We start from the raw sequence: 25,894 nt of genomic DNA, 5'->3' as shown, positions 1-25,894 counted from the left end.
CCACCCACCCACCCAGCTACCCATCCACCCATCTATCCATCCAGGTCAAGGTTACCACCCTTTCATATTTTCTGAACACAGTGGGTTTCATGAAAGCGAAAAGGCTAGGCCCTCTGTCTGAAAGAGCACTCTTTTGTGACTCAGAGAGCCTGAACTATAGTTCTGCTTCTGGCTTGCTGAAGGTCACTCAGCCAAGGACTGGCTGTTCACCATGGTCTTTCATCTGAATGAACCCAGTCAGCAAGAGAAATGACCTATTTGGGGACAGTGACATATGCCCTTAATGGGAATAGCGATTTCAAAGCAGCCTTGTGGGTTTTCCGGCTCAAATCCACCCAGATACCCTCCAGCATGGGACAGCCTTCACAGAGCCATCTGCCCCATCTTCCCAGAGGGAAAGGAGAGTAGACCCATGTTCCCGGAACAGTTAAGATTTGACACTTGATGTGCAAGGAAGATAGAAACTAAAGTGCACTTCTTCTGTGCATTCCTCCAAGAAAGTTAAGTTCTCTCCCCATATGTGGTCAGAAACTGAGATGGGAATGCTATCGTGGTTTGCCCAAGGTCACATAGCCAGGGAGAGCCATGACTGCACCCTAACATCTGTGTCTTGGATTTATCATCAAAGCCACTTGATCAGAATCAAAAGCTGCCAGAAAAGCGCAAGGGGCCAGGGTGTCTCAACAGTGCAGTGAGGTGATCGGTACTCAGCCTCAAGAGCTCTACTGTCATTCAGGAGACTCGGTGGGCTTCAGGATGGGCGGGATACAGTTGAGCACTCTTGCTATTCAACTTTCTGCACTTGAACTGTTGGGCTCCTCTCACGGAAGACCTGATGTCTGACTACAGCTCCATCCCTGGCCGTGGAAGGGCAGGGAAAGAGGTCTCCGCTGTGGGCCAGTTATCAGGCTCGCAAGAAAAGAGAAAGAAACCAAACCATCACCGAAACAGACACAGAGAGTACATCCAAACCATTTATCGAGACCTGCTTGACATTTGGATCCACACTTTGGAATTTCTTTACAATGTGATGAGGTCCGAGAGGAATGCGAGAATGTTCAGGACCCACTTTCATGAACGAGCCACAATCTCGCTTTTCCTTAGGACTCTGCATCAGATCTTGCGGGTTATTAAAGACTGGAATGTGTAATTTTACGATTTTCCAAAATGCGCCCCGGCCTTTTTCATATTATTCTTCCTCTTTACTTGTAACAAATCTGGAAAGCGATCAGAAACTCGGGAATGGTTAGTTTGCCTTGTTTTTTTTTCTCTCTTGCCAAGGGTACCCTGCAGCTGTACTTTTTATTATTGAAAATGGGAACGCCCTGGTTAAATGGAAAACCCAAAGGTTATGATTCTAGCAACAATGGAAACATTCAGATTTATGGATCTGGCGGCGGGGCGGGGGGTGGGGTTGGAAGGAAGCATGGACGCACGATGGGACCGAGGGAGGAGGTGGGGGAGACCAAAAGAGCCGCGTGCAGCAATGTCTTCAAGATGCCGGAAAGATGCCCAGTGGAAAGGTGGACGTGTGGCCGCCGGCTCATCTGATGTCTTCGAACATCTGGACGGTTGGCATGATGTAGATAAAGCACCTGGAAGAGGGGCGGCATTTTTTTGCTTTTTTTTTTTTTTTGGACACAGGCATGGGCGTCCTCTGGGGCCCAGATGTGTCCCAGAAAAATTCTCGCTGAAAATGAATGCGCTTGCTGTGAGGCAGGTACGATCCCAGCATAGATGGGTTCTGATCGGACAGGGTTTTTTTTTTTTTTTTTTTTCCTGTACCTGTGGGTGTCACTCTGAGCGCGATAGCTTTGCAAGCACTCGGTGGAACCCAGACCCAGGCCATCCTGTCGGAGTGTAAAACCAAAGGACTCAACTTTGGGGGAAATGAGTAACTTGGAACTTTCTAGCAAAGACCTCCCCCGTGCACAGGCGTACAGGCTGTTAGCCTCCCGGCCTCACTGCTCAGGCTGGAGCAGCCCCCCCTGCCCCGACCACATGCACCGAGCCGGACCATGACCGTTGACTGACCCCTGTGTCCCCCCAGCGCCTGGCACTTGGTAGGGGCTCAGTACATCTCTGTTGGACGACTGGGTGAGTGGCATTGGATGTGAGAAATCTAGAGAGCGGAAACAAGGTGTGGCCGGTGAAGGGAGCCGGACCGGGCCTTGATTCCAGCCTCTGCTCTTGCCGGGCTGCGGGACCTCGGCAAGGTCACTTCAGCGAGCTTCAGTTTCTGCCCCTGAGACAGGCAGGGGAGCGGCCACCTTGAAGAGCTACCAGGAGATTAGGGTAAGGTCACTTCGGAGGTGCTTAATAAAGAGTAACCGATCTCCTCCCGTTTCGTTCCTCACCAACCCCCCGGCCCACAGGCCATCGCCCATCACAGTGAGGTGCAGGAATATTTCTGCGTTTCCTTCTTCTTCACACCCCAACAGCAGACATCCTTTTTTATAAAATTTTTAAACATTTATTTATTTTTGGGAGAGAGAGGCAGAGCTTATTTTTGAGAGAGAGAGAGACAGAGCATGAGCAGGGGAGGGGGCAGAGAGAGAGGGAGACACAGAATCTGAAGCAGGTTCCAGGCTCTGGGCTGTCAGCACAGAGCCCAACGCGGGCCTTGAGCCCATGAACCGTGAGATCATGACCTGAGCCGAAGTCGGACGCTCAACCGCCTGAGCCGCCCTGACGCCCCCACGACAGGCATATTTCTTAACATTTATTGATTCGAAAGAGATTGGAAGATGAAGACAGAAAATCTCCAGGCTTAGGGAGGGGGGATCAAATTCCAGCTGAGGAATGAATCTGTGTTGGGGTTTTTATACTTTGGTCGAGATTCTCAAATAGTGCTTCCCTGAAGGAAACACCTGGCGGCGTGTTAATCTATATTAGGTCTGCCGAGAGACTAACCGGTGGTGTTCCCGTTGCAGCAGGAGCTGATCTTGATGACAGCTATCGAGAGATTTACATGCTTAATTTTGTTTAATTCTTAGCTGCCCAGTGAGGTAAGTAGTATTGACTCGGATTTGGAGACGCCAAAAATGAGTCTCTGGGAGGGCAGATAGCTGTTGGCGTCACGCACACATTAAACAGAACAATGAGATTGAGACTCAGATACGTCGCCGCTTCTTAACGCGGGGCCTGGATTTTAGGGGATCCGTGCGCAAAACTGTGCTAATAATAAGCACATGCCGTTTCCAAAACTTTGTGTTTCGGTGGATTTTTCCAGGAGACAGCCCCGCACTTTTGCTCCCAAACGAGGCAGTGACCCCAGAGTCGTGAAGGGGGACCCCTCTTTCAGGGACAGAAGTGCCCACTGCTCTACGCCGGGGACGAACTAGTGTCTGGGGAAGGGAGGGCGCTGACATTCAGCTGCGCTGGCTCTGTGGATATTAACTTGCTCACAGAGGCGTGGGGAGGGTAGCCGGGGATTCGTCCGAGCGCCCAGCCGTCTGTGCAGGACGTGTCCGTCTGTCCTTCCCGTCTGTCGCACGGGTATTCGGTGCCTGTCTTTCCGGGGGACGCAGAACTGAAGGGCGGAGACTTGCAATTAGACTCCTTGAATCGTAACCCTCGCTCCACTGTTCATCAGCCGTGGGACTTAGAGCTCGGGCGACTTTCTGGACCTCCGTGTCCTTCTTTTTGGCTGGCTGCAGGGTGAGGGTGATCACAGCACCCACCTCCTAGGGCTGTTGAGCAGGTCACACGCGGTGCCTTCCGGAGAGAGCTTGGCACAGCAGCAGGCAGGGGAAGACTGCCGGTGTTGGTTTTTACCGTCACTGTCGAGGGCATCGTTACTGTTTTGCTTCCTAAGAATGTACTGGAATCTGGGAAGACTGTGGTGGGTAGCACAGACCATGTCCCACCTTTATGGAATGTACGTGCCGGAGCAGAGGGAAGAAAACAGTAATCATTGTCCCTGGGTGTTTGTTTTCCTGGAACCCAGCTCCGCACAAAGTGCTTCATCTGTATTTTTCCATCTCCTTCTCAATGCCTCCCTTCCCCATGAAAAGTGGTGCAAAAGCGTTGTTCTTGTCCTTTCCATGTTATAGATGAAGCTGAGCTCAGAAGGGTCAGCCTGTTAGCTCGAGGTCTCCCCCCTCTTTTATTNTCAGAGTGGAGGTTGGAGCTGAGTCTCCCGGACTTGATTCTTCGGTCCTTGGGTCGACTATCCCTCTCGGCCCTTAGCACGGAGGGGTGGCTGGTCCCGGGGCCTCACGGGTCTCTGTCCTCGTATCTTAGCAGATGAGGAATGTCCCACCACGGAGCATCCGTATAAGAAGCCCTACATGGAGACGTCGCCCAGCGAGGAGGACCCTTTCTACCGCTCCGCCTACCCCCCGCAGCAGGCCCTGAGCGCCTCCTACAGGACAGAGTCGGCCCAGCGGCAGGCCTGCATGTACGCCAGCTCCGTGCCGCCCAGCGAGGCGGCGCCCAGCCTGGAGGACATCAGCTGCAACACGTGGCCCAGCGTGCCTTCCTACAGCAGCTGCACCGTCGCCGCCGTGCCGCCCGTGGACAGGCTGCCCTACCAGCACTTCTCTGCTCACTTCACCTCGGGGCCCCTGGTCCCCCGGCTGGCCGGCATGGCCAACCACAGCTCCCCGCAGCTCGCGGAGGGAATGTTCCAGCACCAGCCCTCCGTGGCCCACCAGCCCGTGGGGAGGCAGTGCGGGCCTCAGACTGGCCTCCAGTCCCCCGGCGGCCTCCAGCCGTCCGAGTTTCTGTACCCTCACGGCGTGCCGAGGACCCTGTCCCCACATCAGTACCCCCCCGTGCACGGGGTGGGCATGGTGCCCGAGTGGAGCGAGAACAGCTAAAGGGAGGCCCGCTTCGTCAGGGGGAGGCGAGCGGGGGAGAGACGGTGGCAGAGAGGACCCCCGCGGGTGGCCCTTCTCCTTGACGGTGTTCGCGTCTGCACTCGAGAGCCCTGGACGCTGATCTAATCAGTAGCTCGAAACCACAATTCGAAAAATGTGACTTTGTCGTTTCGTCTCCAAACTTAAAAAAAAAAACCAAAAAAAACCCAAAACAAAACAACCAAGCAACCAACCAACCGACAAAGAAACAAACAAAAGAAAGCTGCGCCCCACCCCCCACGACCACCCTGCGCGTCTGCCCTGCCGTGTTCGCGCCACCTCCTGGTGTCCTCCGTGATTCCTTCTTTTGGCCTCCAGAAAGCCTTTGCCTTTACCGAAGGGTTTTAGCCTCACGGCGGAGTTGGGAGTCTTTCCTGCCTCAGTGTTCATGTTGACGTTGTTATATAATAAATGATAATATATTTTTTTCTTTCAGTTTTCTTAATGGGACCCAGTCCCTTATTTGGGGGTGGGGAGGGGGAGGTCTGAGGCAAGTGCATTTCACAGTCTGTATTCGTGGGGTTCCCTTCGCGTCGACCACGCCGGAAACCGAAATTCGCCACCCTGCCCTCGACTAAGAAGTTACCTACCTCTGCCGCGCGATGTTCTTGAGAAAGTGCCCCGTGTCCTGGCTTTTGTCTGACGTTTCCCGCCCGGCCCGTCATCGCGGGGGTCGGGATGGCGCTGCGCTCCATCTGGCCTCCTATCTACTCAGCCCTCCCGTCGTCCCAGCTCTGTGTCTGTCCAGCCGTCTGTCGCTGAAACGTGGCCTATAGCTGCCCGACCGGAAAGCTTGCTTTGAAAAACTTAAAAAGCCCTGGTTTACACGCGGGCAGAACTGAGATAAGCGAAGAGCAAGCCCTGTGCTGACAAGCATTGCGAAAAGGCCAAAACAAATATTCGTCCTGATAAAACACAAAGCCGGCCCCCCTCGCCGCCCCCACCCCCCCAAGCTTCCAAACCTCGGTCACCATCAGCGGCGACCCAACCCGGATGCCGTGCAAAGCCCGCCACCGACATGCGTACCCGTTGGTTCGCTCCAGAGCGGTCACACCGACACCAGATGCCAACACAAAACTGTGGTGATTGAAAGCAGAAAACAGTATTAAAAAAAAAAAATAAGCGTTGTAAGTAAAATGTTATTGCAGGGTTCTTCAGATGTAATATTTTACTGGTACTATTTATTTATAAATAGGAATTCTAATTAAGTAATAACACGAAGTCCAGCATAGGAGCTGGCCAAGAGCTTTTAATTTTATTAATACTCAAAACCAAGTTCGCGTTTTTTTTCTTTCGAATGTGCTTTGCTTTCTTGATTAAAAAAAAAAAGTGTTTTTGTTTTTTAAGCTGACCCTAATAAAGAGAACAGGGTAATATGTGAGGCTAAATATGTCCAAGTACGTGCGAGTGTGTGAGTATGTTTGTACGTGAGCATCTTCATGCGATTACGTGTTTTGATGTTGCTACGGGGGTGGGGTAAGAATTAAGTACTCATTTCGTGTATTTGTGTGCCAATTAATGCCTAATAAATACCATGTGCTTCAAAAAGTACAAGGGACTTGGGTTCCCCCCCTTTTTCTACCCCCGTTCTTCCTACTGACTGACGAGAGGGGAAATTCGGTGGAGGAAAGAGGAAGAGATTGTCTTGCACGTGTGCTTTTTGCCCCATTTTCTTTATCCTCCTGGGGACACCTCTCGGGGGGTGTTTGGGATCTCGTACGTGAGTGTGGCGGAGCTGTGAGTATATTTATCCGCTGGCCTGTATCCCTGGGATAGAGTTACTGATTTTCATTGAATTTGTGCCAGCATCAGAAAAGAAAAATCGTCAGGAATCTCAGCTGATCAAAAGATGTCGGTTACACTGTGTCTAACACCTCGTCCTGGATTTTCCGAAAGATCTCTTTCTTTGACTTAATTGCTGGGGGTCCTGATGCAGGCAACCTTATGGGCCTTCCATGGATATTTATTTAAAAGCCACGAATGTGAGAGATTGGTGAGTTCTTCCTGTAGAATACGCACAGGGCAGAACAGAGCGACAAATTTGTGAGTAAATTCNATCTTCATGCGATTACGTGTTTTGATGTTGCTACGGGGGTGGGGTAAGAATTAAGTACTCATTTCGTGTATTTGTGTGCCAATTAATGCCTAATAAATACCATGTGCTTCAAAAAGTACAAGGGACTTGGGTTCCCCCCCTTTTTCTACCCCCGTTCTTCCTACTGACTGACGAGAGGGGAAATTCGGTGGAGGAAAGAGGAAGAGATTGTCTTGCACGTGTGCTTTTTGCCCCATTTTCTTTATCCTCCTGGGGACACCTCTCGGGGGGTGTTTGGGATCTCGTACGTGAGTGTGGCGGAGCTGTGAGTATATTTATCCGCTGGCCTGTATCCCTGGGATGGAGTTACTGATTTTCATTGAATTTGTGCCAGCATCAGAAAAGAAAAATCTCAGCTGATCAAAAGATGTCGGTCACACTGTGTCTAACACCTCGTCCTGGATTTTCCGAAAGATCTCTTTCTTTGACTTAATTGCTGGGGGTCCTGATGCAGGCAACCTTATGGGCCTTCCGTGGATATTTATTTAAAAGCCACGAATGTGAGAGATTGGTGAGTTCTTCCTGTAGAATACGCACAGGGCAGAACAGAGCGACAAATTTGTGAGTAAATTCATGGCGCAGTTTTAAAACACTTTTAGAAATTTCAGTGCCTGCACCTTTCAAATGATCAAGAACCATCAAAGAGATCACATCCCGTTGAAACAGAAACACCTGGATTGTTGATTACCAGTGATTTATTTAGTCAGATCCCCTGGAACCTTTCCTAGGCAGGGAACTCCCAAGAAGTGTGACCTGATTATACAGAAATGACAATTCAGCTCCTTTTAGGCACAGTGGAGAAGCTAGGTCAGTGGCGTTCCTGTCCCTGCAAAGAATGAATTAGTAAAGTTTCACTGAATAAATTCTGACTGTACTCTAAATAGTTGTTTCTTCTGACGGGCTAAAAAAAGAAAAAGGTTGCCTTTGGAAAAATTAGCTTCCCAAACAGATTCACCAACTACACAAAGTAGCCAGTCAGCCTTATTTTTTTTCCCAAGAACATCACAAGAATACTGAATTAACACCCCTCCGGAACAGCGCTCAAACAGTTGCCGCCATTGGAAAATGATTAGACCCACGTTCAGGACAAGTTTCATAAATCAGAGAAGGGACATCTCATCCCATAACAGATACAAGTTAACTTCTTTGGGTTGCAAACAATGGTTACAAAGGATCTTCTCACTGAATCGGTAGGCTTAAGGATGTCCTATCTAAATATTCACGTAGTTTTATCATGATGCCGATGTCAGGAGACACACCGTAAAGTACTATATTCCTGTGATATGTTTAGTGGATGCTTGCTCTGACCTGGACATGTGCAAATACTGAGGACGTGGAAGTGAACAAGGTGATAGAGGTTGTACTCTTCTGGAACTTAAGCTTTAGTGAGAGAAACAGCCCTTGGGTGATCATCTTCAGAATCAGTGGATTGCAAAGGTAGGAAGACCTATAGGGGCGCCTGGGTGGCTCAGTCGGTTAAGCATCTGACTTCAGCTCAGGTCATGATCTCACAGTTCGTGGGTTCGAGCCCCGCGTCGGGCTCTGTGCTAACAGCTCAGAGCCTGGAGCCTGTTTTGGATTCTGTGTCTCCCTCTCTCTCTGACCCTCCCCTGCTCGTGCTGTCTCTCACTCTCAGAAATAAATAAAACATTAAAAGAAAATTAAAAAAAAAGAAGACCTATAAAGGTAGAATGCACAATGTCACAAAAGGATAAGATAAAGAGTCCTAATGTGGTCTGGGGGAGGTGACTTCTGAGTTGAGCCCTGAACGCTGAGTAGGAATGAACCAGGTAAAAAGTTGGGAGGAGAAGCATTTCAAGGCAGGGGGCACTTCTGGCTCGTGCAAAGGTCCTGAGGCAGAAACAATGATGAAGGAAGGAGCTGCGGGTTCATGAATGGGTAACGATGACCTACTTTACATTCATTTATTCAACAAACATTTGCTCAGGTCCCACCCTGTGTGGTAGACACCCTCCCTTGTTGAACACCTGCTCGTTGGGTCAGGCTCTTTTCCAGTTAGTTCCCAGAGGACGGTCTGGATCTCTGATCTGGGAGGCTTTTTTGGACTTGAGAGAGGAGTGTGACAGCATCCTCCCGGCTTCCTGGTCCAACACTGGGTACGTGAGAGCAGGGCTCAAGGTCCTGGGATCACCAGAAGGATCACCAGATCTTTCAGAGACTCAGATCATTAGTATTCTTGAGCTCAGAGAGGTTCGGAACACCCCCAAGACCCCAGTGATATCTGTAGAAATGTCCAGTAAAGTGCTTACTGTAGTAATGCTGAATCAGTGCCTAAGAAGACAGATTATAATCAATGAAATGCAAGTGAGACATAACTTTTATTCATTGAGTTAGCAAATGTATATATAACAAATGATGATACGATTGCTAATGAGAAAATAAATCCCAGAAACTGCTGGCTGGAATGAACATAGATAAACCTTTTTTTTTTTTTTTTGAAAGAGAGAGAGAGAGAGCACCAGCAGAGAAGGGGCAGAGAGAGATGGGGGACAGAGGGTTTGAAGCGGGCTCTGTGCTGACAGTAGAAAGCCCGTCGCGGGGCTCGAACTCACGAACTGTGAGAGCATGACCTGAGCCAAAGTCAGACGCTTAACCAACTGAGCCACCCAGAGCCCCCACCCCCACCCAATAGATAAACCCTTTAAGAGGAGAATTTGGCAAACTGTATCAGAAGCCTTAAAATTGTGCTAATCAGTTAATCTGAGGACCCCACTTCGAGGAATTGGTCCAAAGGAAATAATCAGGAATGTGCATCCTACTTATTTTGGGGGACGTTCGTCATGAGTTTTTAAGTCCTACAAAACTGGAGGGGCGCCTGGGTGGCTCAGCAGGTTAAGGTCTGACTTTGGCTCAGGTCACCATCGCACGGTTGGTGAAGTCGAGCCCCTGACGGGCCTCTCTGCTCTCAGCACAGAGCCCGCTTCGGATCCTCTGTCCCCGTCTCTCTGCCCCTCCTCCACTCGTTTTTTCTCTCTGTCTCAAAAATAAGTAAATAAACTTAAAAAAATAAGTCCTGGGGCGCCTGGGTGGCTTAGTCGGTTAAGCATCCGACTTTCGCTTAGGTCATGATCTCGCGGTTTGTGGGTTCGAGCCCCGCGTCGGGCTCTGTGCTGACTGCCAGCTCGGAGCCTGGAGCCTGTTTCAGAGTCTGTGACTCCCCCTCTCTCTCTGACCCTCCCCTGCTCACGCTGTCTCTCTCTCTCTCTCTCCTGGAAATAAATAAAACATTTTAAAAAATTAAAAAAAATAAATAAATAAATCCTGCCAAACTGGAGACAGCCTTATTATCCATCAAGACAGTCAGTGCTGGTTAAATAAATTAGGGTACGTCTACACGGTGGAATACGACGTGGCTTATTAAAAAAAAACACACATTTGTGACGATGATCTGAAAAGGATACTTAGGTACATTGTACGTAAGAGCAGTTGGTTGCAACTGGCCCCCCCGCACAGGTATTAAACACAACCGCATTCGTACAAGGGTCAAGGGGAAACACAACTGTTGGTTGGTATCACACAGTAATGCTCGCGGCAGGATTGTGAGTGCTTCCGTTTTCTTTGTGCTTCTGGATATGTCTCCATTCTTTGGTGTGACGACGGGGAATTATCTTTGCAATTAAGAATGGAATTAGTAAAATAGAATCTAGTCCATTTGGTGGGGGGAGGGCATTGTCAATCGAGTTTAGGAAGAAGCTGGGTCACCCCGTGTGTGTGCTTTGAGGATGAAGGGATGGAGGTCTGTTGAGGAGTGACCTTGGCCCAGGAGGGACACAGCTGGGTACCGGTTCCAGTTGGCCAACGGCTAATCATGGAACATTCTACCTCAGAAACAAGGAGACGCCCGGATGCTTCTCCGTCTCCACCTTCTGGGATTGGTCCTCGCTGGCTTGTTCCCCTCGGTGGGGGAAGATGTGGTGGTGTGAATTATTATTCGCTTGTTAACACAGCACACACAGGCACATGCGCACACACACGTACAATATACACGTACACACGCAGACACACACATACAACATACGCATACATACAACACACACGCGCACACACAGGCAGTTGTGAGAAGCTCACCTTTGTTCTCTACCTGACCTGGCTTAGAAAATTCACTTGGCCACTTACTGCTCCTGTGACCTTGGGCAAGTCACTTAACCTCTTTGACCCTCCATTTGATCATCTATGGAATGAGGATGACAAGAGGGGTCCCCCACCCCCGGGAGGTTGGTCGAGTCAGCATTCGATGAGACAGTGAGTATCAAGCATGCTTAGCACTGTGCCTGGTGTATGTAGAACCATGACTGTTGGCTGATAAAAAGATGAACTGGTGGGGAGCCTGGGTGGCTCAGTCAGTTGAGCGTCCGACTTCGGCTCAGGTCAGGATCACACGGTTCATGGGTTCGAGCCCCGCGTCGGGCTCTGTGCTGACAGCTCAGAGCCTGGAGCCTGCTTCGGATTCTGTGTCTCCCTCTCTCTCTGCCCCTTCCCTGCTCGTACTCTGTCTCTCTGTGTCTCAAAATAAATAAAACATCAAAAAATTTTTAAAAAGATGAATTGGTACTGATTATCCTTATTGCTATGAATCCCTCTCCTCCCTGGCCTTCCCTCCCCCTCCCTCCCCCTCCTTCGCTGGTTGGGAAATTCGCCCCTGTGATGTGCTAGTGATGTGCTATGATTTTTACGACGGACCTCGGCTCCGCAAGGGTGGGGAAAATCTCAAACTCAGCTTTTGCACACAGGCCCAGTCTCAGGGATGGCGTAAATGGCCATCAACCCTGGATCCCCCGTGGCAGCAACGAGGGACCAGAAACTTCTATGCCCCGAAAGGCCAGCAACCCCATACTTTCTCTTCTCTGACCTCAGAATGCGTTCCTCTGCCTGTTAATCTTGCCAAATATACTAATTTCAGAATAGCTGGTCCCTGTTTCCAGAGCGGCGCGTGCGGGCAGGTGGGAGGCAGCCGCGGAGTCGGCCAAGCTCTTCCCGTGGGGCTTCAGTGTTTGGCGGCATTAGGAGCCGAAGTAGTTAACAGCATGTGCTATTTGCTGGTCCCCACACCACGCCGCCTACCGGGACAGTCCCTGCACGGGGAGGTAGGAACCCATCCTGTTCCCACTTTATGGATGAGGAAGCTCCCGAGCAGAGAGTTTTGGTGACACGTCCAAGTTCACTCTGCGTACAAACGGCCACCTTCGCGTGCTGCTGGCTCCCGAACGTGATGGACAAGGATCCGTGTCACATGTGCCCTTCCTCGTGGGCCCGGGAGAGACAGGGAGGGACGGGTGGCTGGGGGTGCCAGGGCAGGGTTCTGCCGTCAGGTGGCGCGTCCTTGGAGCCTGCGTCCTCAGGGAAAGGGGGACGTGGGTGACTTAGCGGCTGTCATCGGACCTCATCGGAAGGCCTGCGGGCTGCCTGGTCCCAGATGGCCAGCCGACCTCTGGTGTGCGAACTCAACCTTTGCTTCCCTGAGCCTCTGTTTCCTCCTCTGTAAAATGGGGCTGATAAGATCGGCCTCCCAGGCCTGGGACAGGGATTAAATGAGAGCCCTTCTGGAATGTGCTCAGCGGGGCAGCTGGCCCCTCGGCACGCCGAATAAACAGACGGAGAGACAGCTGTGGGCTCAACGGTGACCTCCGTCAGGAGGGCTTTGCTGCACCCAGGACGGGTCAGGAGAGCCTCGCTCTTTCCCAGACATTCACCACGTTCACCCTCTCGCTGCGGAAACTTGCGTGTCTTCTCTCCCAGGGTCTGGAGAGCTTCGTGAGGGCAGGAACGTTCCAGTCTTGCCTGCTTGTATCTCCGGTTAGAAGGTGTTTTGTGCAGCTGTGTCCTACATGAATGAGTCGAGGATGGGACTCCATCAAATGGGACCGTCAGGCCATTTTCGCATCCTCTTTGCCCGCCTCTGAGATTATGCGTCAAGGGCAACAGTTCTGCATGCTGACCGGCCGCAGCCTCAAGCGTCCACCCATGGGCTGGGGCCACAGTGCGTAACGACCCACCACCATCAGGCGCCGAGCCTCAGAGGCGGACGGCAGGAAACAAGAGCAAAATGAGCAGCTGAGTGGTTTTGTTGCTGAATCAATCGAGTGGTTCTGTGGCCCGGTGCCGAGTCCTGCCCGGCTCCCGGGCCTGCGGTCGGCTGGTGTAGGGCTGGGGGCAGGGGGGGCATCGAGGATGCCTTTGGACCACTTCATCCTGCCCCACGTGACTTCTCGTCCCCCCCCACCCCCCAAAAGGGTTCCGGCTTCACATTTGTGTTTAGACCAGGCCGTGTGTGGTGTGTATGTGAGTCGCGGACAAGCCTTCCCCTAAGGAGTTGTCTCAGCCCAGGCTTCGAGCAAAGCGACAGAGCCCGCAAGAGAATGGAGACGCGTAGGAAGACATTTATCACAGGAGATGGGCTCATGTGGTCGTGGGGGCGACAGGTGAGTCTGAAATCCGTCGGGTGGCCTTTAGGAAGGGCCGTCTGCTTGGCTGCTATGACCAAACACCACACAGTGGACGGACAGGTAACCAACAGAAAGTTATTTCCTCACAGTCGGGCAGCTGTGAAGTCCAAGGTCAAGGTGCTCTCAGGGTTGACTTCTGATGAGATCTCTCTTTCTGGCTTATAGATGCTCACCTTCCTGCTGTGCCCTCACCTGGCCTTTCCTTCTCACTTTTTGAAGTTTATTTATTTATTTTAGAGGAGAGAGACTGAGAGAGAGAGAGAATCCCCAGGAGGTTCCACACCGTCAGCAAGGAGCCCAGTGCAGGACTCAAAATCATGAACCATAAGATCATGACCTGAGCCGAAACCAAGAGTCGGACGCTTAACCGACTGAGCCGCTCAGGCGCCCCTGACCTGACCTTTCCTCTGTGCACATGGAGGGAGGGAGGGAGAGCAGGGGTGAGCTCTGATGTCTCTCTTTTTAAATATTTTTTATGTTTTTTATTTATTTTTGAGAGTCGGAGAGAGGCAACACTAGCAGGGGAGGGTCAGAGAGAGAGGGAGACACAGAATCCGAAACAGGCTCCAGGCTCCGAGCTGTCAGCACAGAGCCCGACATGGGGCTCAAACCCATGAACCGCGAGATCATGACTTGAGCCGAAGTCAGACGCTTAACCAACTGAGCCACTTGTAGGGGCCGCCAGTGCTACAGGCCCAGGAGTCAGGGCTGTGCACTCCCAGCCTCTGCTTACAGCCACCAAAACCACACACAAGGAGGGAGAGATAAACCCCAGGAGAATACGGGGTGCCCTCTCCAAAAAAGGAGGAATGGATGCAAGGAGGTGGGAAAAAACTGAATACCCATCACACAAGGAATCCAGAACAAATACAGTTTTGCCCAGGTGTTCACCCCACCCCTGCCACTAAATAGCCCCGTGGCCTTGAGCCAGCGACTGCCTCCTTGCCTTCCTGGTCATGCTCTCTCTCTCTCTCTCACCTCAAATGCTGGCTTTAAGGGCTGCTTGGAGGAAACCCAAGAGTAAGAGAGTAAAGCTTTTCATGCAAGAGCCCCTCCCCCACCCCCAGACAAGTAGTAGGAGTGCTTGACCCAAAGAAGGCTCACTGTCTGTTTCTGTCTCTATCTCTGTCTCTGTCTCTCCCAGTGTCAGAATGCTGAGTGGAGACATAAACAGACGGACATTGCTAAGTACTCACTCACTCACTCCAGTCCCTAACCAAACTCTCTTCAAGTTCCTTCCACCTAGATCCCCGAGATTGTTCCTTTCTTACAACTGTGGTTCTTCGACCTTCCCTTCACCTCTGTGAGTTGTCTTTCAGAGCTGTCACCCACGCTTGTACAGGTTGAGCATGGCACAACCCTCGGAGCGCGGCTTTCACAGTGATAGCCTGGATGGTTCCTCTTGGAGTTGTGCAGTGCACAGCCTGCCCAACTGTTCCCGGCAGCTCTGTACCACTAATATGGTTCATACATTCTTTTCTTTAAGGCTGTACCGTAGCTGATAAAAATCTTGATGGGGAAATCACTTCTGTTTCAGCCCTCTGCCTCCAGATAAGTCAACGTCCAAAGACCGCGGGCATAAGATAGTTGAAATATGGTTGAAACCCACTCAAACACAACTCAGGTATTCTGCAGGTTGAATTTTGTCCCTACAACAAAAATCCAGAAGAGAAGAGAAATCAGCTGTCACAAGGGAAACTTGGGGCAGAAGAGCGGACCTGGCCTTCTCAACATCTGTTGTGTGAGGGAGGTGAGTCTTATTTCCCTGTTACGTTTATATGCACGAAGTACCGTAAGCTGGGAGTCGAGCCATCGGCAGTGGCCTTGTCCGGCTCTCTCTGCTACCTGCCTTCTTTCCCTGGAGAAAAATGCAGTGGAAGGGGAAAAAGGAGGAGAAAGAGAGAGACAGAGAGAGAGACAGAGAGAGAGAAACCCCAGGAAAGCTTTTACATTGCTCTAATTTCTGAAACATAAAAGCTATTCTTCTAGAGTAAATCCATTTTTTCCCTGTGGCATTAAGGACAGAGAAATTCCTATGAAAATAATTTGTCAAGTCCCGACTGATCAAAGATACATATGAAAGGACCCCCACTTTTTTTTTTTCTTCCCAGAGCAAACCCCAGCCCCCATCCCAGCTCAGAATGAATTGGCAATTCATTTACCAACTGTCAGGCCAAGTAGTACAATCCCCACCACATCTTTAACTGGGACGGGACCAGAAGGAAGCAATTCCGTGCCCACCGAGTGCACAACTGGGGGTATGTTAGTGATTAAGGGATCCTGGCCCGGGGAAGGCAGAGAGATATGACTCAGATTCACAAATGCACCATAAATCTCCCTCTTTTATTTAAAATGTGTGTTTTATAGTCATTTCCTGGCCAATTGCTGCCTTGAATAAATATATAACGTATCTGGACTCCGCTTTCGGGCCTAGAGCTGGGGTTTGTCTTGAGGGCCGAGTATTCTTGATATTTCCAAGAGCTAGCAAGACAGCGAATCATGAAGCTCCCCTTTCCTCCGGACGCACCAGCCACATTCCGCGTGGAGAAGAAAAGTGGAGCCACGCTGATCGGGCCGACCGAGAGGAAGCAGTGCCTGATGCCTCCCTTCCCACCTTCGCACCCGGCGCACCCCACCAGGCCCCCACCCTTGAAGCTGCAGCCTCGGAAGGTCATTGGCTGCTTCTGTTTAGACCCGCTGACGCAGACATTGACCAAAGAGCTTGACTTCAAGGATCAAGGGTTTAGGGGAAAAAAAAAAAAAGAACGTGGGAGATTTTTTTTCATTCCTGAAGCGTCGGGTCCCCGACTTGCACCCGTTACATCGAGGCTGCAGTGAGAGACCTAAAAGGGCTACGACTTTATCCTCCCTTCGGCCCTTGCCATCCCCCCTTAGGCGAGGTTAGATCAAGCCCCAGGGAGCTCCCCTACAGCCCTGTGTACTGAGCGCTGGTTGTATGCTGGGCGTCCTACACGACGATGGTGCACTGGCCCCGAACTTGCCTTTGAGCCCTTTACAAGCCTGCACCAAACCTGAGAGCCTCCGAGACGTCCACCACACGGCCCTGTGAGGTGTGCTGGGACCAATTATCCCCATTTTACAGGTGAGCAAATAGAGGCTCAGAGAGGGGGTCACTCACCCGAGGCTCCATTGCTGTAATAGACACACACTTTGACCTTCTCCCTTCAGGATGCTAGGTGCTCTCAGGGAACCCAGCTCCAAAGCCGCAGCCTCAGGGTCCCTGCCCTCAAATGGATCCCAGTCCAGTGTGACCATTGCGTGTTTGGGTCTGGATTCCTGAGACTTCGAGCTCAGGGCCTGGCAGGAAGTAGGTGCTTAGAGACTTTCTGCCAACCCCCCCCAACTTCCCACAGGCTGGCTGATCTCAGTTGCAGAGAATGTTAATCTTGATATATATGCAGGGGCCAGTGAGCACGCTCTGATTTCTCAGAGAAAGTTGTGCATCAGAACACTTGGGGGCCAGAGGAGACACTTGGGGGAAGGGAGGGCTAAAGCCTGCATGGCCTTCGGGTCGCAATGTCAAGCCAGAAGCTTGGTGCTGAGGGGGCTCAAGGGAGGAGAATGAAGGGGCGTGGCGGCCTGGGGAGGGGGGTCTCTCCCAGGGGCAGGGCTGAATCGGGCGCACCTCTGCCCACTTCTCCGAGATGCCACGCCGGGTGAATTTCATCAGCTTCCCGTTTCTTTACTGTGCTTCACGAGGATCGTTGGCGCATGAGAACCAGTGAAGGAGGAGGAAGGGTCCATTTGCACGGTGCCAAGTGTGTAAAACACACTCAGAACACAGAGCTGATTAAAGCTACCATCTCCGTGCCTCCTGATTCTGTAAAGAATCTGGGACAGTTCATGAGGGGACAGGGCTAAGGATCGTGAGCCCAAATCGTGAACTATGCCTGGTCCTGTGTGGCGACCTGTGGTTTCCCAGAGTGGCCCCGGCTAGAACCGGATCCCTCGTTGTCTCCCAGAACCTTCGTGCTCCTCCCATCAAGAGATGGAGTCTGATTCTGCCCCTCGAAGGTGAGCTGGACCCGGGGGCTTCTGGCAAACGCCGTGTGATGGGGGTGGGGGGAGTGGGGTGGCGGTGGTGGAACATCCCGTGTAGTTAACAGAAATGTATGGGGCTCCCAACTTCCTAGCTGCCCAAACCAGGAGAGAATTACTTGTTACAATAGTTGCAGAGTTTGTAAGAAGATGGACACAAATCAGGAGAGAGCTTTCCCTTGGGTTCCTGTAAAGACGATGTAGTGGGGGCGCCTGGGCGGCTCAGTCCGTGAGGCGTCCGGCTCTTGATTTCGACTCAAGTCCTTTGTGAGATCAAGCCCCACATGGGGCTTCCTTCCGGCGCTGACAGTGCGGAGCCTGCTTGGGGTTCTCTCGCTCGCTCTCTCTGCCCCTCCCCTGCTCACATGTGCGCGTGCATGCTCTCAAAATAAACAAACATTAAAAAAAAAAGATAGTGTGGCGCTCTGTGCTTTTTGGAGATGTTCTTGAGGATCCGTCACGTCAAGCCCCACCACAAACAGGATTGCGTCTCCTGGATTCTCTCGACTTACTACAAAAATCCCAAATCACAGTTTGGCAAAATCAAGTGGTCCAGGAGCCAAAGTGATAGATTCTGGTTACCAGGGTCTCTGCAGGTCTGGCTTACTCTAAAGGGGTATTTTCTAGATTTCAGGAAGCATTGAGGCCGTGCCTTTATCACCAGCCCTCAGAGGGGATCCTGGCACAGAGATGAAAAGGTATTTGTTGAATGGATAAAGAATAAATGACTGTACAGTCATCCAGACAGCCCTCCATCAACATGGTTTCTCATGACGAAGGAGGGCAAGGAACACCTGGTTAAAGAGGGAAGAAGTCAGCTTTGGAACTGGGAGACATCTAGGTTCAAATCCCGTCGACGCCTCTGGCTGTGTGACCGCTGGTGAGTTACTCAACGTCTCTGATTCTGACTTCCTGGCTTCGGAGACAGGGAGGATGCTAGCCGTCATTTCAGCGTGCAGCGAGAACCACGGGCAGTGTGTAAAGGACCCTGGGGCAGGGCTGGGGTCAGCTGGAGCCGCAGACCTTTCCCTTTTCCTCACTCTCTCTTTCCTGCGCTTCACACTCTCCCCCGGCCACTTGAGAAGAACAAGCTTGGGTTTCAAGTGGTTCCCCCCGGGAATGGGGCCCCAGGTAGGGGCTGATCTAAAAACAGGCGCAGGGGAGGGGGGCCTCCTCCCTCTGCGCACCCTCCCTGCTCTTCCGGGGAGGGAGGCCAGCCAGGGCGCCCTGTCCTAAATGCCTCCCGTTCCCCCTCCCCCCTGCACCCCCACGTCAGGCTTCTCCTCTCGAGGAGGGAACTGTAAGTACTTTAGACAACAGGCTGATAGTGTCAGAGAGATGGATGGGACAGGCAGCTTATCTCGCTTAAAGAGACATGACTGGCCGGGCCTGTGGCCTCCCCCACCCCCTTCTCTTCCTTCCCAGCCTGTGAATTTAATTTTCTTTCAGACGGTTACATTCAAGCACACGTGCACACAGACCCGGAGAAGCTTCTTTCTGTTTCTCTGGTACGTTGTCTTTCTCCCTCTTGTTTACTGTGCTCATTGCTTATAACACTCAGACAGCAGCTGGGACACCGATTGTGCCCTTCGGGAGAGTGAGTGACTTCTGGAAATTGGAGGTGAGGGGCAGGATGAAGGAAGTATCCTCTCCTCCCCTCAGCAAAGTTAATGGAAAGAGGAAAGGAAAGGAAAGGAAAGGAAAGGAAAGGAAAGGAAAGGAAAGGAAAGGAAAGGAAAGGAAAGGAAAGGGAAAAAAGAAATCCATTCCTCCTCACCTTTATTTCTACTCAGTTCTTCAGGCTCTCAATTCTAGATTCTAGAAACTTGAATGGTATTCCAAGGCGTGACGGCGTTTCTGAGCTTTGGGGCTGCAGGGGACAGTGTGAAAAGTGGAGGTGCTCAGGGCAGTGGCCCCAATTCTAAATCTAGACACGCAGGGACAAAGGGATAGAATGTTTGCCAGAAGGATACTCCCAGAAAATTGGAGATGGGGAGTCAGCCCCCAAAGGGTGCCCCCCCTTATAATCCAACCACTCTCCTTCTGGGTTCCTGGCCCAGAGCAGTTGTTCTTAACCTGGGGTGATTTTGTTCCCCAGACTCTAAGCCACGTCCGGAGATATTTTTTTTAATTGAAGTATAATTGATACACAATAAATATTCTATTAGTTTCAGGCATACAACATAGGGATTCAGTATTTTTATACATTTCAGGGGCGCCTGGGGGGCTCAGTCGGTTGAGCGTCTGGCTTCGGCTCAGGCCATGATCTCACGGTTCATGAGTTCGAGCCCCGCGTCAGGCTCTGTGCTGACAGCTCAGAGCCTGGAGCCTGCTTCGGATCCTGTGTCTCCCTCTCTCTCTGCTCCTCCCCTGCTCACATTCTGTCTCTGCCTCTCTCTCTCTCAAAAATAAATAAACATTAAAAATATTTTAAAAATACTTTTATATATTTTAAAACGATGGGAAGCAGAGGCACCATCAGTCAGCATGCAGAGTTGTTACGTTATTGATGACTATATTCCCTGTGCTGTAAGCTACAGCCCCAGGACTTAGTCACTTTACAGCTAGAAGTTTGTACCACTGAATCCCCTTCACCTATGTCTGGAGACATTTCTGACTGTCGTGATGGGGGGTGGGGGGGATGCCGCAGGACATCGTATCGTGCCCGGGACAGCCCTCCACAAAAAGGAGTCATGAAGTCCCAAAGGTCAATGGTAGACCCCCTCCCTAGAGAAATATCGGGGCAGATGCACAAAGAAGAAATGTACAAAGACATACTCAGCAGCCTTTTTTTTTTTCCTTTTAACATAAAAGACTTGGAAACAATATGCATTAATAGGAGACTGACTCCATGAATAAAGGCTTGACCCAGGCTGCAAGCTAAAATCATTAAGAATTATAACATCTGATGCCTAGACCCTGCCCTCAAAGTTCTCATTCAATTTGTTTGGGGAGGGACCTGGCATCTCTGTTTTGTTTTTTTTTTAATGTTTTATTTATNCCCAGGCACCCCCCTGGCATCTCTGTTTTATAAGGGACCCTTCTACACACCTACATTTTGGTGTTTTATTTGTTTTAAATTTTTTAAATGTTTATTATTTTATTTTTGAGAGAGAAAGAGACAGAGTGTGAGTAGCAGACGGTCTGAGAGAGAGGGAAACACAGAATCTGAAACAGGCTCCAGGCCCTGAGCTGTCAGCACAGAGCCCGATGCAGGGCTGGAACCCACAAACTGTGAGATCATGACCGGAGCCGAAGTCAGCCGCTCAACAGACTGAGCCACCCAGGCGCCCCCACCTTGATGTTTTAATATGCAGTCAGAGGGGAATGAACTAGGTCCTATCTTCCCTTAGGAATGCTATGTTGCTTTGGAAAGAACCAGGTTGATCTGGGGGCACCGATATGGCCAGATCCTCAGACACATCATCGAATGGAAGAAGCCACTTGCAGAATCAGAGATTCGAGGGGATGCCATTTGGAGACAAAACGAAACAAATCAACCCACCCCACCAGAAAAGCCTACTACATACCAGGAGCTACACAGACAAAATAAGACCACCTACTGCGTGAGGTACACGCATGTGTCAAGCATGAAATGGGTTCTGGAAAGATAACCCCCCCACACACAACGCTGTCAGTGGTTAATTCCCGGGAGACGTTGAAGGGGCCAAGACAGTGGGGAGAGGGCTCCTTGTGGCTTTATCGGTAAGGTTGGCTTTTCTGAGCAAGGAGAGCTTATCCGTGATTTTATAAGTAAAACTTAACTGCTGCAGGTAAACAGGAGAACATGGGCGACGCAGTCAGTGAAAATCCGGTGGGGTCAGACGTGGCTCCGGGCACCAGACCTGTCTCAGCGGAGGCCTGGGCTTATTTATGTATTTGATATCTGGAGGCGGCGGCTTCTTGCTCACTCCCCTCTTGCACCCCCACAGCTTTGGGGCTGTCCTGAGTCTCCACGTGTGCCCTGAGCCATGGTCGGCTGATTGGAGCCGAGGCTGCCAGCAGCTCCTTTCATTAATAAGTGTCCTGCCCGGGGAGCTTAAAGTGCCAGATTTCTCTCTCCCTCTCTCTCTGTCTTCCCACAAGGCTCCTGTTAGTGATCAAAGCCGCTCCGTGTCTCGGGGCAGGGGGGGAACGGAGGGGCCGACCAGGGAGGCTGTCCCGGCACCAGGGGCTGGAGGTCCCCACCTGTACTTGACAAGGAAGAGGAGAAGGGCTTGGAGAAGGAGGGACAGGTGGGACAGTCCCTGGGACTGCACCTGCATTCGGTTATTTCCCATTTGTTGCACACCTATTACACGCCAGGTCCTGTGCCGAGTGGTGACGAGCTCAGTCCGGCCGCAGCGAGGAGGGGCGGAGGGGGGATTTCGGTACAGCACACGCAAAGGTGGGCATAGAGGGAGGGGGCGCAACGCAGCCAGAGAAAGCAAGAGGTCGGAATCTCCTCTCTCTTCCAGCTCATTCCCTCCCCTCTCTCTGATTCCTCCGGCCTGAGCTCTTATAGCCGCAGCCTGAATATCCAGATCCCCTCTGCACTCAGGCACTCTGTTTTCTGCCCTGGTTTTTGATATGAGCAGAAACAGGTGGCCACGAACTGTTTCAGGCGTGGCTGTCTTGTCTCCCTGGGGTCGGATGCCCCCCTTTGAGGCCTCTGGGGGCAGATCTCGGCAGTCCTTTCCCTCAAAGACATATCCTTTTTGCCTTGCCCTGATCAAGGCAGCAATATGCCCATGTGGTCCCATTTTTTTGGGGGGGGGGTTGTCAAATACTTTCTTTGGTCATATGATTCATGGCCAAAGAATCATGAGGAATCCCGTTGGAGGGGGCAGTTTCTAGGAAAAGTTTTCCTTTTTGCTAAAAGGGAATTCCTTTCTGCTGGGTTTGGACACTAGAGTGAAGCGCGATATTTGGTGCGCTGGCGGCTCTGAGGGGACCATGAGACAACAGGGATAAGATCGGAAGCCAGCATGTTAAATATAGTGAAGAGAAAGGAGTGAAGAAGTCTGCACTTTGATAAAATTGTCGAGCAGCTGCGCCAACTGCTAGCAAACTTTGACCCTCAGCTTTTGGGGAAGTGACATATCAATATGTAATATATTTTAATATTGTTATGGTTACTTGACTGTTACTCGTCACTGAGCACATTCTAAATGACAGAGCATGACACGGAGTATGGGAGGTTGAGAGACCGTCTCATTCGATCCCCAGCTTGCACAGATGACGAAACCGAAGCTCAGAGAGGGAAGGGGCGGGTGCAAGGTCACACAGCAAGCCGCTGGCCGGACTGAAGGCAGGAGGCTCTGCCTCCCTGGTCCAAATGGGAACCTAGGATCTCCTAGTCTGGGACTCCTGTTTGTGATTCCACGGGGAGGTCTCAGCCGATGATAGGAACGTTGTGAAATGTACATTATCACTCCACTCTCCATTTACAGAGATGTCAGGCACGTTAGGGACGAAGTCAGAGAGGCCGCAGAATTCTTGTTGCTATCGACATAAAAGAAGTAAAAAGTCCTAAAACAACCGAGTATGTTAGCTTAGGCCTGTGGGCTAGGGTTTGAGAAACTTCAGACATGGCTGGAAAGGCATCAGTTGGCAAAGAAAGAAGTGTGGTCATACACTGATTCATCCATCCATCTGCCCACCCACCTACCTGCCCACCAGTCTGTCTGTCCATCTGTTATCCATCCATCCATCCATCCATCCATCCACCCATCCATCCATCCATCTATCCATCCACACCTCCATCCATCCATCCGTCCGTCCGTCTGTCCGTCCATCCATCCATCCATTTATTCACTCATTAAAAAAATATTTACGAAGGACCACTTTGTGCCAGGCACTGTGCTAGACACAAGGGGTAAATGTTGAGTTGGACACAACAGCAACTGCTATGACCACTGTTTGCTGAATGTGAATTCTACCCTAAGCTCATCTGTGCTAGTCTGGGTCCTTTGGAAAGACACTAAGATGAGACAGAACCTTCAAGAGGTTTATTGAGGGAAACATCTTGGAGGGCAAATGGGGAGGGAGATGGATGAGGCTGAAGAGCCATTGGATCTGATTCAGGTCTGTCCCTGTGAAGGAGGGAGAAGGAAGGGAGGGAGGAAGGAAGGAAGGAAGGGAGGAAGGAAGGGAGGAAAGAGCGGAGGAAGGGGTGGGGAGAACGGAGGGAGGAAGGGGGGAAGGGAGGGAGGTTACTTGGTTTGGTAGGAAGAGTCCCAAACCGCAGTGCAGTTCTCAGGAAGGTTCGGCAAGGCCAATGGCAAGTCCTTGTGCCAAAGTCATCCATCAGAGAAATCCCGTGTCTCCCAGGAACACGCCCGTCTTCGAATCCCTGAGTCCTGAGCTAGAAGCAGCCCAACAGAAGTGTGACCCAAACTTGGTGACGGATTTCAAAGTACAGCAACTGGAGCCCTTGGTCTGTGACCCCTCCCGTGGCTGGGGGTCCTTCCGTGTTTCATGCTGACTACAGCACCACTGCATTCAGTTCTCCAGTCCACCCTTCATAAGCAGCCGCCTAAACGGATTCCGTCAGAAAGCACTCAGCTGCCCTGAAGAAGAGTTCTGTCCCATCGTAGTCCGGGCAGCCCAGGGCTGATGAATTCCACGACGCCGATCTAACGAATGGCCCAGCCCCCTTCCACTGCTGTGCTGAGCCTTCTGACCCTGAGTGTCTGCATTCCCAGCTCCTACAATCAGGTCTGGCGATGTTCAGGGGCATTGGAGGGACTGCCCCTCCTGTGTCTGTTTCCTGGAAGCCCCTGACGAACTCCCCTTCTCAAGTCCCCTTCGTCGCAGCTGGCTCAGGGACCTATTCCTAAAACGCTCCACGCAAGAAGAATGGGATTTTCATAACAGGCTTAGTCTAAGTAGGACTCGGCCCAGCGGCCCGTGCCTGCCTCTGTTGAAGCACAGAGTCACTTTGGGGAGGGATCGAGTCCACACGATCGGAGCTTCATCAGCAAAGCGGAGGAGAGCAGCGAGTATCCGATGTGAATCCCAGGTTGGGTTGTCTGAGAAACAGACCCCGGGACAGAATTTAGTGTGCGGGGGTCTATTAGTGAGCGCCCTTGGGATTGACACTGTGGAAGGGAAGGGAAGGGAAGGGAGCAGAATGGGCAGAGGGAGGAGCTAGGCTGGAATGAAGCCTCCTTAAAACTTATTTGAAATGTTATTTTCATTCCAGTGTAGTTAACGTACAGTGTTCTGTTAGTTTCAGTGACACAGCGATTCTGTACGTCACCCAGGGTTCTCTGATAACGGCTGAACGAAGGTTGTAGCCTCCCCCCAGGAAGCCTGGTGTTAATTACACATTTAGCAGCTTATAAGCACACATTTAGTATCTCACGGTTTCTGCAGGTAAAGAGTCACTTGTCCCCTGAGTCAGGGTCCCTTCCATAGCTGCGGTTGAAGTGCCAGATGGAGCTAAGAGTCTCATCTCAGGCTCAACCGGGAAAGGATCTACTTCTCTCTCTCTCTCTCTCTTTTAGTTTTATTTGTTTATTTTGAGAAAGAGAAAGGGGGGGAAGGGGCAGAGAGAGAGGGAGAGAGAGAATCCCAAGCAGCCGGCGCTGTATCTCACAAACCGTGAGATCATGACCTGAGCTGAAACCAAGATCAGATGCTTCACTGACTGAGCCACCCAGGCGCCTCGAAGGATCTATTTCTAAGCCCACATGGCTGTTGGCAGAATTCAGTTTCTTACAAGTTGTAGCACAGATGACAGTGGTTCCTTGTTGGCTGTTGGCAGGAAGCCACTCCTGGTTCTTTGCCACATGGCCGGCCGCTGGCCTCATCAAAGCCAGCAAGGGACAGAGTCTGACAGCAAGACCTACATTACAGTCTCCCACGACGGAATCGCGGAAGTGACATTCCCTCACCTTTGCCGCGTTCCCCACTTTTCCGGGGAGGGGGTTAAACAAGGATGTAAGAAGCAAGAGGCGGGGATAAGACCTAAAAGTCTGCTCACCACAAAATCTGAAGCCGGGATGACCCTTCAGAGTTGTCTCAAGCTGTGTCAAGGGCATCAGGTCTTTATGCCTCCACATCCTCTCGTCGTTGGATGCGGGTCTTGGGAAGGGATTGTGAGCTGGGGTGAGATGGCGTTTGGTCGGCGAGGCCATGCCTGACGGCTGAGGACTATCCGCTGACTTTCCAGTGGGTGGGGCGGATGGAAGAGCCACAGCGACCATGACGGTCACCAGCGTCTGTCGCAAATACCGTCCCCGCTTACAAGATGAGGCAGTGAAGGCTAACCTTGCCCAAGTCCACACACCAGGACGGGATTAAGCCACATTCCCACCCAAATCGGCCGGACTTCAGCAGTGACGGCTTTCTCACTGCCGTCGGAGTCCCTGATGAAACCGAAAGCCTAATTGGGACGCACTGATTTGCAGTCAGCTGGGTCTAATCCC

At 51.3% G+C, this 25,894-nt stretch overlaps 1 protein-coding gene across 6 annotated transcripts in view; it reads left to right on the top strand.

Annotated features, from left to right (window-relative positions):
- Positions 1 to 5,292, top strand: part of TBX5 (T-box transcription factor 5) — an 86,306-nt gene extending 81,014 nt beyond the window's left edge. For 5 of the 6 annotated variants that reach the window (XM_077745641.1, XM_077745640.1, XM_077745639.1 and 2 more), the window contains one exon: positions 4,246 to 5,292. In XM_077745641.1, coding sequence (XP_077601767.1) covers positions 4,246 to 4,823 — 578 coding nt within the window. In that variant the 3' untranslated portion in view covers positions 4,824 to 5,292. The remainder of the gene's footprint in view (positions 1 to 4,245) is intronic. The other variant, XM_077745643.1, reaches the window with a different exon arrangement.
- Positions 5,293 to 25,894: the final 20,602 nt, after the last annotated feature.

This window comes from Crocuta crocuta, unplaced genomic scaffold (genome assembly GCF_008692635.1).
Source record: "Crocuta crocuta isolate KB4526 unplaced genomic scaffold, BGI_CrCroc_1.0 scaffold692, whole genome shotgun sequence".
In the NCBI taxonomy this organism is placed as follows: Eukaryota; Metazoa; Chordata; class Mammalia; order Carnivora; family Hyaenidae; genus Crocuta; species Crocuta crocuta.
Note: the sequence above shows the minus strand (reverse complement) of the source record. Positions and strands in the feature narration are given on the sequence as shown.